This window comes from Neofelis nebulosa, chromosome 7 (genome assembly GCF_028018385.1).
Source record: "Neofelis nebulosa isolate mNeoNeb1 chromosome 7, mNeoNeb1.pri, whole genome shotgun sequence".
NCBI lineage: Eukaryota > Metazoa > Chordata > Mammalia > Carnivora > Felidae > Neofelis > Neofelis nebulosa.
In genome coordinates, this window is record NC_080788.1 from 117,530,559 (window position 1) to 117,546,204 (window position 15,646).

Here is a 15,646-nt window from a genome sequence, read left to right on the forward strand (position 1 = left end):
TTACCTATTTTGCACGTTCCCCCAATTTGGCAACCACCAGTTTGTTATGTGTTTGCGAGTCTGTTTCAGTGTTTTGTTTGTTTTGTTTTTTAGGTTCTATATGCGAGTGAAATCCTATGGTATTTGGTTTTTTTCTGTCTGACTTATTTCACTTAGGATAATATCTTGTAGATCCATCCAAGTTGTTGCAAACAGCAGTATTTCATTCTTCTTTGTGGCTGAATGATACTCCATAGTATACATACACACATCTTCTTTATCCATTCATCTGTCAGTGCACATTTAGATTGCTTCCATATCTTGACTATTGTAAAGAATGCTGCAGTAAACGTAAGGGTGAATATATCTTTTTGAATTAGTGTTTTCATTTTCTTTGCGTAAATACCCAGAAGTGGAATTACTGGATCCTATGGTATTTTTCATTTCTTATAGGACCTCCATACTGTTTTCCTTAGCGACTGCACCAATTTATAGCCCATCAGTAGTTGCACGAGGGTTCTCTTTTCTTCACATCCTCATTGACACTGGTTCTTTCTTTTCTTTTTGATACTAGTCACTCTGCCTGGTGTGAGGTGATACCCGATTGTGGTTTTGATTTGTATTTCCCTGATGGTTAGTGATGTTGAATGTCTTTTCATGAGTCTGTTGGCCATCTGTATATCTTCTTTGGAAAAATGTCTCTTCAGGTTCTCTGCCCACTTTTTAATTGAATTATTTTCTTTTTTTTCTCCCATTTTGTGCTCTGTTGTATAAGTTCCTCATATATTTTGGATAATGACCCTTTATCGAATACGTCCTTTGCAGATATCTTCTCCCAGTCAGTAGGTTGTCTTTTTGTTTTGTTGTTAGTTTCCTGCACTCTGCAAAAGCTTTTTTAGTTTAATGTAGTCCCAATTGTTTATTTTTGCTTCTGTTATTTTTGTTTGAGGAGACAGAGCCAAGAAAATATTGCTAACACTGATGTCCAAGAGACTACTGTCTATGTTTTCTTTTATAGTTTTAAGGTTTCATGTCTTAACATTTAGGTCTTTAATCCATTTTGAGCTTATTTCTGTGTATGGTGTGAGAAAGTGGTACAGTTTCATTCTTTTGCACTTAGTTCAGTTTTCCCTGCACCACTTATTGAAGAGGTGGATCTATTTGTTGTTGTTGTTGTTGTTGTTGTTAGTTAGTTAGTAATTAGTCATATCTGTACTTTTTTGTGAGAATTAACACATGAGAGTATAAATTTACTTCTTTGGGTAATGCACATTCTGTTTACAGAGACTAATAATTTTAGTGAATACCTAATCTATCACCAGTTCCTTTTTAGGCCTCTGCAAGCTTCATTTTCCCATACTTCTGTAAATAATAAGGTACATTCTTGAAGCATAATATAGGTCCAATTTCTTCTGCCATGTGTAAATTTCCATTACTTACAAGGTGAATATATTTTGTCTTGTATCAAAGATTGTGGATAGTACATCTTTGTCATTTCAAAATCTCTGGAAAGGATAAGATGACCTAACTGAATTTTTAAAAGTGAAATGAGTAGATATTTCATTGTAGTCAATATTATACCATTTTAAATATTTTTCAGTGACCTTTTCAGATGTGTTTTCCATAAATGTTTATAAAATACTCAATCTTTTTCCCTTCCCCTCTAGCCACTACAAGCTTGCTTGCAGCACTTTACAGTTTTATCTGTAGCATTGTGGCGGTAGCCTTACTGTATGGATTGTGTTATGGGGCTTTAAAGGTGAGTGGTACATTGTAGTATGATTTTGTCTTTAAGGCTATTTTTCTTTATGGAGATTGTTTTAAATTGACTAATAATGATTTAAGCCTCCCTCTCCCCATGCTCCCTCAGACCACTTTAGCATTAATTTCCACGATCTTCATGTGTTGGATATTATTCTCATTCTCATTTACTTTGAATTCAAAAGCAGTTTCATAGTTACCCATTATTAAAAGTAAATCTTTTGGGGGCGCCTAGGTGGCTCAGTCATTTGAATATCTGACTTCAGCTCATATCATGATCTCTTGGATCATGAGTTCGAGCCCTGCATCAGACTCACTGCTGTCTGTGCAGAGCCTACTTCAGAGCCTCTGTCCCCCTCTCTCTCTGCCCCTCGCCAGCTCATGCTTTCTCTCTCAAAAATGAATAAACATTTATTAAAAAAAAAAAAAAAAAAAAAAAGTAAATCCTTTTCCACACGGCAATTATAGGTCAAAATTCGAAACATTATTAGAACTAGCTTGGTCTGGGGTAGAGGTGGGCATGGTAATAACAAAATACAAAATGTAACTACTGTTCATATCAAGATTTCTTAAAATGTGTGGGCACAAGCACGAGGACTGCAATTTAAGATAATTCCAGTAAAAATTTATGCAGCGAGATTTAATGTCATTATTGGTTTAGAAGGATCTGGATGGGCCTTAATTAGCTCCATCAGGGGCACCTGGGTGGCTCAGTCAGTTGCGCATTGGACTCTTGATTTCAGCTCAGGTCATGATCTCATGGTTTGTGAGATCCAGCCCCGCATCAGGTTCAGCATTGACACTGAGGAGCCTACTTGGGATTCTCTCTCTCTCCCTCTCTTTCTGCTGTTGCCTTGCTTGTGTACTCATGCTCTCTCTTTCTCTCTCTCTCAAAATAAATAAAATTAAATGAAGATTATCACCAAGTTGTAAACATAAAAAATTTAAATTTCTTGTAAACAACTCTTAAAATTTTTTTTTAAGTTTCTTTATTTTGAGATGGGGGGGAGGGGCAGTGAGGGAGGGGGAGAGAGAGAATCCCAAGCAGGCTCCACACTGTCAGCACAGAGCCCAATGTGGGGCTCAAATCCACGAGCTGTGAGATCATGACCTGAGCTGAAATCAAGAGTCTGATGCTTAACCGACTGAGCCACCCAGGTGCCCCAGATTTCTTGTACACAACTCGTAACCCATGGCATTATTATTATTTTTTTTTATAATTAATGCAAGATAATCAGAGAATGATAGGGTTGCAAGGACTAAGAAAAGTGCCTCATGGTATCCTTTCTTGCATCATTTATTCATTTGCATTTAGGGAGTATTTACCGTGTGCCCAGTACGGTGCTAAACACCATTTCCTGCTTTTAAGTTGCTTATATGTTAGCTATGATTCATGAGTCAGCCAGCACTTTCAGTAGAGGATGAGGAAGGCTATGAAAACAGAGTGGTACAGGTACAGAAGTTAAGATACTACCTTATTCAATCAAAAGGGATTAAAGATAATTTTCCAAAGACAGACAAATATAAATTAGCTAATAATTTGACAGACAAATAGAAATTTGTTAGTTCAGACAAGGGATGAAGAGCCATGGAGTTGTACAGAAAGTGTGTTATGTACAGGAAACAGCAAATAATTTGGAATTGCTGGAGGTTTGGGTACATGCAGAAAGATGGCTTTCGGTAAGGCTGGAAAGGAAAGCAATGGCTGCATTATGAAATATCTTTTATCCTGAACATTTTGGGGTGGAAATGAAAGGCCATCCGAATATTCAAGGTAAGGTAAAGAAATGATCAGTGTTGCATTTCAGAGAGATTACTTGGTCTCTGGTGTGAAGGAGATTGAAATATAAGCAGGAAGGATCAGAAGTGGGTCAGTTGTATTGCAATCTTGAAATTAAGAGGGACCTAACTAAAATTGGATTTAGTGAATATGTTTAGGGACTCTATGGATAATGAGAAAAAAGAAGAGGGTCCAGTATGACTTCTGGGTAGGATCTGGCTTGAACAAATGGTTAGATAGAGATACTTGTGCCTAAGATTACAAATCTTTGAGTTTAGCAAGGAAGGTGGTTGTTTATGTATGTGGACAGATTTATTTGTTGATATTTATGGGGTATCTAGAGATGCATAGTAGGAAGTGATATGTAGAGAGGTTTGAGGTAATGGTTAAAAGATTTAGAATTCATTAAAGTGTAAATAAAGACTGCTAACCTGGATTGATACAAGGAAATGGATGCAAATAGAACCCTGGGAAATGCCGGTATTTAAGTGATGGATAGAACAGAATCCCACAAAGGAAACTTCAGAGGCAATATTGTCTGAAAAAAAGCTTTTATTGCATTTGGCAGTTAATAGGTGATGGGTGACTTCAATAAAACAGCTTCTTTGGTGTTTTGGCTGAGGAAGCTAGATTAATATAAGCTTGAGTTTGCAAAATATTAAGGATTAAGGTAAGATACTTTTTAAAAGCTTTAAAAAAAATTTTTTTTTTCGAGAGAGAATGCGTACACATGTGAGCTGGGGAGGGGCAAAGAGAGAATCCCAAGCAGGCTTCCTGCTTTCAGCACAGAGGCCAAAGTGAGGCTCGATCCCATAGACTGAGATCAGTGAAGTGAGCTGAAATCAAGAGTTGGATACTCAGCCGACGGAGCTACCCAGGTGCCCTGTAAGATACTCTTTCTAAAATACAGTTGGGAAATTTTTACATAGTGGAGGTTGTTTCCAAGTTTTTATATTTATTTATTTATTTATTTATGTATATTAATGTTTATTTTTGAGGGGAGGGGCAAAGAGAGAAGGAGACACAGAATCCGAAGCAGTCTCCAGGCTCTGAGCTGTCAGCACAGAGCCTGATGCAGGGCTCCAACCCACCGGCTGTGAGATCATGACCTGAGCCAAAGTCGGATGCTTAACTGACTGAGCCACCCAGGCACCCCTCAAGTTTTTATTTTTTAGAAAGATCTAAGACTTGATTACATTTATAAGGGGAGAGGGAAAACCCAGTAGAGAGGGAAATACTTGATGGGGCTAATCCCAGGAAGCAATTAGAGGCAAGGAAATCCAAATGCAAGCTTCTCCCAGGTGTACTGCCTGTAAACCATCCTGGTGCAAAGGTTTTAGATCTGTGCTTCGAGTCCTGTTTTGGAAACTGAGTCGTTTTGGAAACTGACTACAACTGTGAAGTTGCAGTCACAGCAGTGCGATAACTTTTCTAGCCCAGTGCACAAAGGGCTGTTTAACTATAATTATCTAGCAATTAGAAAACTGCAAACCAGCACCTTGTATCCTAAAGGCAGGCAGGAAGATAAATTATTTTCCTTCGTTATTGGATGTGGTGTTTCCATTAGACATTTTGCTTTTAGGTGTCACCCATTACAATAAACCTGCAGATTTAAAACAGAGTTTTAGGTGCTAATATGGAATGATTTTCAAGAGAAACCATTTGTTTTTTTTCAAGATTTATTTATTTGAGATTATTTATTTGTCAATGTATAATTGACAAAATTGTAAGATACTAAAATTGTATGTGATATTTGATACACATACACATTATGAAAGGATTTCTCTCATCAAGTTAATACATTTATCACCTCATATCTTTTTTGTGTGTGAGAGCATTTAAGTTCTACTCCCAGCAAATTTCAATTATATAATACAGTGTTATCAGGTCTAGACCTGTTACACAGTAGAGCCTTAGACCTTATCCTTTTTAAAAAAAGATTTTGTTTATTTTTATTTAGTTTTTTAATTGAGGTATAATTGACATATATCATTATATTAGTTTCCAATGTATATTTGATATTTGTATGTATTGTGAAATGATCACCACAGTTAGTCAAGTTAACATCTTTCAGCACACAGTTACAAAGGTTTTTTAGTGTATATCCTGATGAGAGCTTTTAAGACCTTCTCTCCTAGCAACTTTCAAACACACAATGCTGTGTTATTAAATATAGTTACCACAGGGGTGCCTGGGTGGCTCAGTTGGTTAAGCATCCAACTTCAGCTCAGGTCATAATCTCATGGTTCGTGGGTTTGAGCCCCATGTCGGGCTCTGTGCTGACAGCTCAGAGCCTGGAGCCTGCTTCAGATTCTGTGTCTCCCTCTTTCTCTGCCCTTCCCTCACTCATGCTCTGTCTCTCTCGCTCTCAAAAATAAACATTAAAAAAAATTAAATACAGTCACCATGGTTTATATTACATTTTCATGACTTACCCTATAACTGGAAGTGTTCATACCTTTTTACCTGCACTCATTTCTGGCACCCTCCATCTAGACCTTTATTGAAAGTTTGTACTCTTTTACCAGCCTGTCCCTATTTCCCTCACATCCCCAATCCCTGGCAGCCACTTTTGTATTATGTTTCTATAAATTCCACTTTCTGTTAAAAAAAAAAAAAAAAAATACACACACACACACACACACACACACACACACACACACCCACCATGCAGCGTTTGCCTTTGTCTGGCTTATTTCAATTATTATAATGCCATCCACTTTCATCCATGTTGTTGCAAATGAAAAGATTTTCCTCCTTTTTAAGGTTGAATAATATTCCTGAATGTGTGTGATATATATATATGTCACATTTTCTTGAGTGTGTGTGTTTTCAATAAAAAGGAAGGTAATGTATTTCTTTTAATCAGAAGGAAGGTATATGCCCCATAATGGATGTTTCCTTTGTGCTTTAAAAACACACACAAACACACACAGGCGCCTGGGTGGCTCAGTCAGTTGGTGTCCAGCTTCGGCTCAGGTAATAATCTCACAGTTCACAAGTTTGAGCCCCGCGTTGGGCTCTATCCTGACAGCTTAGAGCCTGGAGCCTGCTTCGGATTCTGTATCTCCCTCTCTTGCTGCCCCTCCCCCGCTTGTGCTCTGTTTCTCAGAAATAAACATTAAAAAATATTAAAACACACACACACACCAATGACTTGTATCTATAGACATAGAATAATTATGGAAGAATATACAAGAAATTGACAACAATAGTTGCTTCTAGGCAGTTAGACACATTGGGAGACATCACTGCTTGCCTTTAGAAATGGTTTTCCTTTTTATCTATTCATTAATATGGACTTTTACATTATTTTCTGATTTCTGCTTCCTTGTGTTACTCTTCCATTTTTCCTTGAACTTTCTAGCTCATTAAAAGCTAAATTTGGGGGTGCCTGGATCAGACGCTCAACCGACTGAGCCACCCAGGCACCCCTAGTTTTAATGTTTAGTAAAGTTTTTCTTGTATATATTTCAAAGAGTCAGGTATTTCTACAAGACTTATGGCTAGGAACAAAAATCTCCTACCTGTTTATCCCTGCCTCAGAGTTACCACTTTCAGTTCTTTGAGCTGATTCTTTTGGTATTTACCTCCCTATGTTTAATTAACTAACTCACACTTCTTATATTTTGTCAAATTTTAGGTATTACCCATGGACTGTGCTTTGTGGCCATTGTAGGCTTAACTTATCGTTCACTTCTCACCCCACATCTCTACCTTATGGTCTTCCTTATCTCTCTTGTACACCTCATATGTTTCCCTTTTTATCACTGTGCAAATGCTATTCCTACATAACATTTTGTTTTCTCTTTTTCTTTTTTTCCTTAGTGTTTATCTCTCTTTCATTCTCAAACTCTTCTATATTGTTTAACTTCCTTCTCAGCAAATCCAGAATCTGGAGGTTCAGTTCCTGGCTCTAGCACTTAACAAATTACTTGTGTCCTCTAGAAGTGCCTAAGTTTCTCACCTATGAATTGGGGAGCAATAGAACGTATCTTCAAGGATGGTAGTGAGAATTGTTTAAGAAATACTTAGCATAGATCTAAGAATGGGGCTTGACACATAATGTTCAATATGATGATAATGATATTTTGATGTGGCCGTTAGAAAATGTCTGTATGTTATGATATGTAATAATTTTCAAGACTGTTATTAAATGGGGTGGGGGGAGGCAAGTTGTATAATAAAATACAATTTGGATTTCCACTCCTACCATTGTCCCTTCTTGAATCCCCAGAGAAAGAAGAAGGAATAGAGTGCTGTTTACGTCATAGGCCATACTTAAGAACTTCTAACTATTCCTTTTATCAGTATTATCTACTGTCTGCCAATTCCCATGCCAGTAGACTCCAGAGATAATTGCAGTGAGCAGACATGACATGACATATCCACATCCACATTTGGTTGGCTTTAGAAGTTAGCCTTTGCATTGTTTATTATGGGGAATATGGAGTTCATTATTCAAGAGCACTGAATGCCTACTCAACTTTCTGGAAGATATAATGGCATATTATGAGCAAAGGTATCAGGGCAAAAGCACACCAGTGTGAATATTCTTCTGTACCTAATGTGTTGTACCATCTGTTGCCTTTTCCCTGATTTATTATTATATATAATCAAACATGTGGTGTACCAAGTTACTTGGTATTTCTAAAGGGAGAACATAGCTTACCATAAGCTTAATACCACTTAAAATATGAAAGAATTGGACAGCAGGCCATATCAGAAGCAAATGTATTATTCCTATCTGAAGGTGATCTAGTTAGCTAGATTCTAGCTCATTAAAAAATAACAAATCTAGGGGCGCCTGGGTGGCGCAGTCGGTTAAGCGTCCGACTTCAGCCAGGTCACGATCTCGCGGTCCGTGAGTTCGAGCCCCGCATCAGGCTCTGGGCTGATGGCTCGGAGCCTGGAGCCTGTTTCCGATTCTGTGTCTCCCTCTCTCTCTGCCCCTCCCCCGTTCATGCTCTGTCTCTCTCTGTCCCAAAAATAAATAAAAAATGTTGAAAAAAAAAATTAAAAAAAAAAAAAATAACAAATCTAAATTTATGTGGAATAAAATGCAATTAATAAGATAGCTGACAAGTTTCTGTTGCATTTAATTATCTTCCTCCAAAATACTGACATAAAAGGACTGTATGATAGATGATAAGTGAGAAGCAGATTTTTCTGTGAAACTTTTTTTTTTCCCCCAACAGGATTCTTGGGATGGCCAGCATATTCCAGTACTTTTCTCCATTTTTTGTGGTTTATTAGTGGCCATATCCTATCATCTCAGTCGACAAAGCAGTGATCCCTCTGTACTTTTGTAAGTAAAATCAGTTGTTACCGAATTAAAGAAATAGAAGTTCACATTTCTTTCAAGTTTAACTTTCCCACTGCCTTGTCAAAGTACCGTTCACTTAATCCATATTAAGTTTCAAATATATTAACTTTGGAACATTCTAGCCAATTTGGCTGAGAATATTTGTTAGCGTTTTCTTTCCTAAAAAGTATTAAAACTATATTTTAATAAAAATATTCTCATTGTATGGTTATTTATAACATCTTAAATTTTTTAGGCATTTTCATTTGCTAATGACTAAATGTACTTGAAACACTTCATTTTTTATCATAAGTTTCATTTGCCTTTAAGTACTGGTTTTCAGGTTATGAATGTATTTCTTATTATTTTTCATTTTTTAAAATTTCAAGCTCTTTGGTGCAATCTAAGATTTTTCCAAAAACAGAAGAGAAAAATCCAGAAGATCCTCTGTCTGAAGTAAAAGATCCACTGCCTGAAAAACTTAGAAATTCTGTTGTAAGTCTTAACTTTTTACAATCACCTGAAATATGTAAAGTTTAGACAGTTCATCATGTTGTCTCATGAAGGCCTTTTGTAACTGGGAGAAAATGTTTGTATAGTTGTATGTTGTTGATTACCTTTATGTCAGCTTTTAACCTGTTAATGAAATGCTCATTCCTCCAAGTTTGTTTCTATGTAATTAAAACAGTGTGCTAAACATTCATTTTCAGATTAGGTGAAATGAAGTAATTTCATTGTTTATAGAATTCTTAATCCTATTCAGGTTAAACTGGGATTTGAAAGATGAGTATTAACATAAATCAGATTTTGTGTTGTTCTTGTTGTTAAAAACTATGTCCTTGTAAATCATCTGCTAGTCATTTAGTGTATTTTCTTTCTCAAGAGCAACCTGAAAAGTGTGTGTGTGTGTGTGTGTGTGTGTGTGTGTGTGTGTTTATTTTTCAGATTGAAGGGGAGAGCAATTATCTGTACTAATTAAATATATTTAAGAAAATATGGTAATTTAAAAATTTTCTAATTTAGTGAATTTATGTATTAGTAATTATCAGCTTTATGGAGATAGCATAAAACATTCTTTTTCTGTTATTTTAGATTATTTCCATTTGTGAAAAACTGTATTTATATCAGTCATGAGTTATACTACTTACCTTTACTGAACTTGAGCTGTTAACACATTCTTCAGAAAACTTTAGAAGTACAAAACTGCCTCACAATAGAATTCAGTTTTTTCTGGCTTTAGTTTCCATGTTGTCAAAGGACATTTCATGTTAAATATAGTAGGATATTTCTGAATCTCTGACAGGTGTGAGGTGGTATCTCATTGTGGTTTGCATTTGTATTTCCCTGATGATGAGTGATGTTAAGCATTTTTTCATGTGTCGGTTAGCCATCTGGATGTCTTCCTTGGAGAAGTGTCTATTCATGTCTTTTGCCCATTTCTTCACTGGATTATTTGTTTTTTGGGTGTTGAGTTTGATAAGTTCTTTATAGATTTTGGATCCTAACCCTTTATCTGATATGTTGTTTGCAAATATCTTCTCCCATTCTGTTGGTTGCCTTTTAGTTTTGCTGATTGTTTCCTTCGCTGTGCAGAAGCTTTGTTTTTTTGATGAGGTCCCAATAGTTCATTTTTGCATTTGTTTCCCTTGCCTCTGAAGACATGTTGAGTAAGAAGTTGCTGTGGCCAAGATCAAAGAGGTTTTTGCCTGCTTTCTCCTCGAGGATTTTGATGGCATCCTGTCTTACGTTTAGGTCTTTCATCCATTTTGAGTTTATTTTTGTGTATGGTGTAAGAAAGTGGTCCAGGTTCATTTTTCTGCATGTCAGTGTCCCGTTTTCCCAGCACCACTTGCTGAAGAGACTGTCTTTATTCCATTGGATATTCTTTCCTGCTTTGTCAAAGACTAGTTGGCCATACACTTGTGGGTCCATTTCTGGGTTCTCTGTTCTGTTCCATTGATCTGAGTGTGTCTGTTTTTGTGCCAGTACCATACTGTTTTGATGATTACAGCTTTTGTAGTACAGCTTGAAGTCCAGGATTGTGATGCCTCCTGCTTTGGTTTTCTTTTTCAAGATTCCTTTAGCTATTCAGGGTCTTTTCTGGTTCCATACAAATTTTAGGATTATTTGTCCTAGCTCTGTGAAGAATGCTGTTGTTATTTTGATAGGTATTGTATTGAATATGTAGATTGCTTTGAGTAGTATTGACATTTTAACACTGTTTGTTCTTCTTATACTGGTGCATGGAATATTTTTCCCTTTTTTTTTTTATATGTCCTCAATTTCTTTCATAAGCTTTCTATAGTTTGCAGTGTATAGGTTTTTTACCTCTTTGGTTAGATTTATCCCTAGGTATTTTATGGTTTTTGGTGCAATTGTAAATGGGATTGATTCCTTGATTTCACTTCCTCTTCATTGTTGGTGTATAGGAATGCAACCGATTTCTGTGTATTGATTTTATACCCTGCAACTTTGCTGAATTCATGAATCAGTTCTAGCAGTTTTTTTGGTGGAATCTTTTGGGTTTTCCATATAGAGTATCATGTCATGTGCAAAGAGTGAAAGTTTGACCTCCTCCTGGCCGATTTGGGTGCCTTTTATTTCTTTGTGTTGTTCGATTGCAGCGGCTAAGACTTCCAATACTATGTTGAATAACAGTGGCAAGAGTGGACATCCCTGTCTTGCTCCTGACCTTAGGGGGAAAGCTCTCAGTTTTCCCCCATTGAGGATGATATTAGCATTGGGTCTTTCGTATATGGCTTTTATGATCTTGAGGTGTGATCCTTGTATCCCTACTTTCTTGAGGGTTTTTAATAAGAAAGGATGCTGTATTTTGTCCAATGCTTTCTCTGCATCTGTGGAGAAGATCATATAGTTCTTGTCCTTTCTTTTATTGATGTGATGTATCACATCGATTATTTTGTGGATATTGAACCAGCCCTGCACCCCAGGTATAAATCCCACTTGGTCGTGGTGAGTAATTTTTTTAATGTATTGTTGGATCCGATTGGCTAATATCTTGTTGAGGATTTTTGCATCCATGTTCATCAGGGAAATTGGTCTATAATTCTCCTTTTTAGTGTGGTCTCTGTCTGGTTTTGGAATCAAGGTAATGCTGGCTTCATAGAAAGAGTTTGGAAGTTTTCCTTCCATGTGTGGAACTAGCTTAATTTCCTTGGTATTGCAGTATTAAACCAAGATATCAGGAAATTGAAGAAGAAAAGACTTATAGCCAATTGTTATGTATAAGAGCTATCTAGAAGAATAGGGTCAATGAAAAATTATTTCTTATATTTTGCCAGTTGGGAATAAAAAATACATATTTTTAAAATTTTATGTAATTGTTGGCTAATTCTGTTTTCTTCTACAGAGTGAGCGTTTACAATCTGACCTAGTAGTATGCATTGTAATTGGTGTGCTGTATTTTGCTATTCATGTAAGCACAGTGTTCACAGTGTTGCAGGTAAGGAATCATTCTGATCTTTTGATTGGGGGAAAATAATTTTGTTTAGGCTAATTTTTTGATTATAATATTTGTCCATAATGCTGAAATATATGATGTTTTGTTTGGTTTTAATAACAAATATTTATTTTCTCATGGTTTCTCTGAGTCATGAATCTGATTATAATTGTAGCTCAGCTAGATGGTCCTAGTTCAGGATATGTTATGATGCTGCAGTCATTTGGGGCTGCCATCAACTGAGGCTGTTAGTAGGACTTATTTCTTTACTGATCATTGGCCAGAGATCTAAGGTCCTTTCCATGTGCCCTTACCATTAGCTGCTTGAGTATCCACACAGAAGGGCAGCTGGTTTTCCCCAGAGCCAGTGATCCTAGAGAGAGAAAGCCCAAGACATCATTTAGTAATTGATGTCGGATGTGACATACCACCACTTTTCTCTGTATCGGTTGATCGTATGGGGCAACGCTGGTACAAGTTTCAGAAAAACTACATAATAAAACAATGTACAATGTTGACAGATTTTAGTTCTTACCTTCTCAAATTGACTTTGCTATTTTCTATTAATAAGTAGAAATTGGACTGACACATTAGGAGTTCTATGGTTCTCAAAATCACTTTTAATTTTCTCAATTTTATTCTTCTTTTAGCCTGCTCTCAAGTATGTGTTATATGCATTGGTCGGCTTTGTAGGTTTTGTAACCCATTATGTGCTGCCTCAAGTTAGAAAACAGCTACCATGGCACTGTTTTTCTCACCCTCTGCTGAAGACAGTGGAGTATAATCAATACGAAGTTCGGAGTAAGTATTTCATTAATACTCCTCTGTTTAATATTGTGGATTTTTTTTTTTTTTTTTTTACACTTTAACGGAGACCATTAAATAAGTATCATTAAGTAACACTGTGGCTTGTGTTTATTATACTTATATTTGAAGCTGTGATGAGTCAAACCTTTTTCAGGATGCTTTAATTTCAACTGAAGGATAAATGTCAATGCTACCATCCCGGCTTCCACAGAATAAAATTTACTTCCTCTCTGTATTGTTCTTCATAGACCTCTCATTGACAAATCCTTCTGTGCATGTTTGTGGCTTCTCTTTCCAGTCCTTACCCTTTCCTTACATCTTTTCTATGTACAGGCAACCCAGTCCTCCTTAAGATTTCTATTTGAAATATTTTTAGCTCAAAGCATAGGGGGAATAGAGAGAATTTTGTTCCTCTTTCCACCAGAGACACTATGTCCTACCAGAGAAAGGTAGGAAAGAGTTGATGAGATGAAAAGAAATTTAAAACATTTGTAATTGTTCTTACTTGCTCAGATTTTGGGGTAAAGCATAAAATGACTCAGAAAGAGGTAGAAGGCCAGTCCACTTTAAATCCTGACTTGTCTTTCCTATTGTAAGTATTTGGTCTTTCTTCATTGGCCCCATGACTTGCAATATCCCATACTTGCTCCTTTTAGGGAAATAATAAAAGTTCATAACTATGTCATCATTCATTATATATCAGTGATTAAACAAACCAGTGGTTTTTCCTCAAACCTTTTTTTCAGTTAATGAATTACTATAAAGAGTAAATTCTTCAATTGTTTGAAGATAAATTAACTTGTTTAGAGAGCTCTGAAGCCTTTGGAAGTTTTCTATTACAAACTTAACTTTGCATTTTCAGAGCAAATTTCTCAGGCCTTTTAGTAGAATTGCTTAGAGCATCATGGGACTGAAACCTTGGTCACCAGTTTGATCCTGAAGAGATCATGAAACATTAACCTGTAGGTTGCAGTAATGGTATTGTGCATACTTCTTATGTGTTCTTTTAATAAGGGACAATGACATGGGGCACCTGGGTGGCTCAGTCGGTTGAGTGTCTGACTCTTAATTTCGGTTCAGGTTATAATCTCATGATTGATGGGCTTAAACCCTGCGTCAGGCTCTGTGCTGACGGTGCGGGGCCTGCTTGGGATTCTCTCTCTCCCTCTCCCTCCGTGTGTGTCTGTCTCTCTCTCTTTCTCTCTCCCTTCCTTTCCCTTCCTCCTTCCTTGTCCCTCCTCTTCTCTCTCTCTCACAAAATAAATAAAAATTTAAAAAATTAAGAGAAAATTAATTTTTCTACATAAAGAAAAATTATACACAGCTTTAATAAATGACATAAAGCTGTATGACAATCTGTACTGGTTCTTTCATACAGTCAGGAAAAGAACTTAGTAGAATGATGTATTATTTTGATAGTGAACTGTTAGTATTGCTTTCATATACAAAAAAATAGCAAGTGTATCCAATTTGTTTCGAAGAGCAGTTTTCCTTACAGTAAGTCATTGATCATAATTATTTCTTTTTTGATCTTAACAAAATATTTAGTCTAAAGTTTTATAAATTTTGAATCAGTATAACATGTTTGACTTATTGAAAGCACTAGGTATTAGCAAAGTTTATTTCTTTTCACTTCTATTGACTTTAGCAATGGAAAGAAAAAGATTATTCATTAGAGCATTTCCTGAAGCCAGCTATGTTTTCAGATAGCTAGAGAACCTTATTTTAAATCTTTCAGTTTATCCTAGATACTTTCCCCAATGAAATAAGGTGAAAGTATTATAAAAAACATTACTGACAGTGCAATGACTTCTATGAAGTGTGTGAATCTAAAACATATCATACTTTCATATATGTTCCGAGATGTACGTAAGATACACACACATACATATGCCCGTACACACACATGTACCTTAAGATTTTAAAAACAGATAATTTTAATAGGTCATTTATTTCTTTTTGGGAAAAAGGGCAGTCTCATAATCTTACTAACTTTTCTCCAGAAGTTATAGGCATAAATGAGAAAAAGTTACGGTTAAAAACTGAGGTTTCAAGAATTAAAATTTATTTTTTAAAAAAAAACTTTCTTTTTTAATGTTTATTTATTTTTGAGACAGACACAGCATGAGCAGAGAAGGGGCAGAGAGAGAGGGAGACACAGAATGTGAAGCAGGCTCCAGGCTCTGAGCTGTCAGCACAGAGTCCGACGCGGGGCTCGAACCCACGAACTGTGAGATCATGACATGAGCCGAAGTCGGACGCTTAACCGACTGAGCCACCCAGGCGCCCCAAGAATTAAAATTTAAAAGGAAATTCGTCTAAAAATTTTTTAAGTTTATTTAGAGAGGGAGAATGAGCAGGGGAGGGGCTAAGAGAAAGGGAATTCATATCATTCCAAGCAGGCTATCTGATGACAGCGCAGAGCCCAATGCAGGGCTCAGACTCACAAAGAGATCATGACCTGAGCTGAGATCAGAGCCACCTAGCGCCCCTCATCTAAATTTAAGTCACATCTAAGTTGCAAAACTGAACGTGTATCAGAATTCATAGAAGT

The 15,646-nt window shown here is 36.4% G+C and overlaps 1 protein-coding gene across 10 annotated transcripts in view; it reads left to right on the forward strand.

Annotated features, from left to right (window-relative positions):
* PCNX1 (pecanex 1) overlaps nt 1-15,646 on the forward strand; it is a 169,862-nt gene that overhangs the window by 114,395 nt on the left and 39,821 nt on the right. For all 10 annotated transcript variants that reach the window (XM_058739509.1, XM_058739513.1, XM_058739511.1 and 7 more), the window contains 5 exons: nt 1,647-1,738; nt 8,719-8,828; nt 9,215-9,320; nt 12,196-12,288; nt 12,936-13,086. In XM_058739509.1, coding sequence (XP_058595492.1) covers nt 1,647-1,738; nt 8,719-8,828; nt 9,215-9,320; nt 12,196-12,288; nt 12,936-13,086 — 552 coding nt within the window. The remainder of the gene's footprint in view (nt 1-1,646; nt 1,739-8,718; nt 8,829-9,214; nt 9,321-12,195; nt 12,289-12,935; nt 13,087-15,646) is intronic.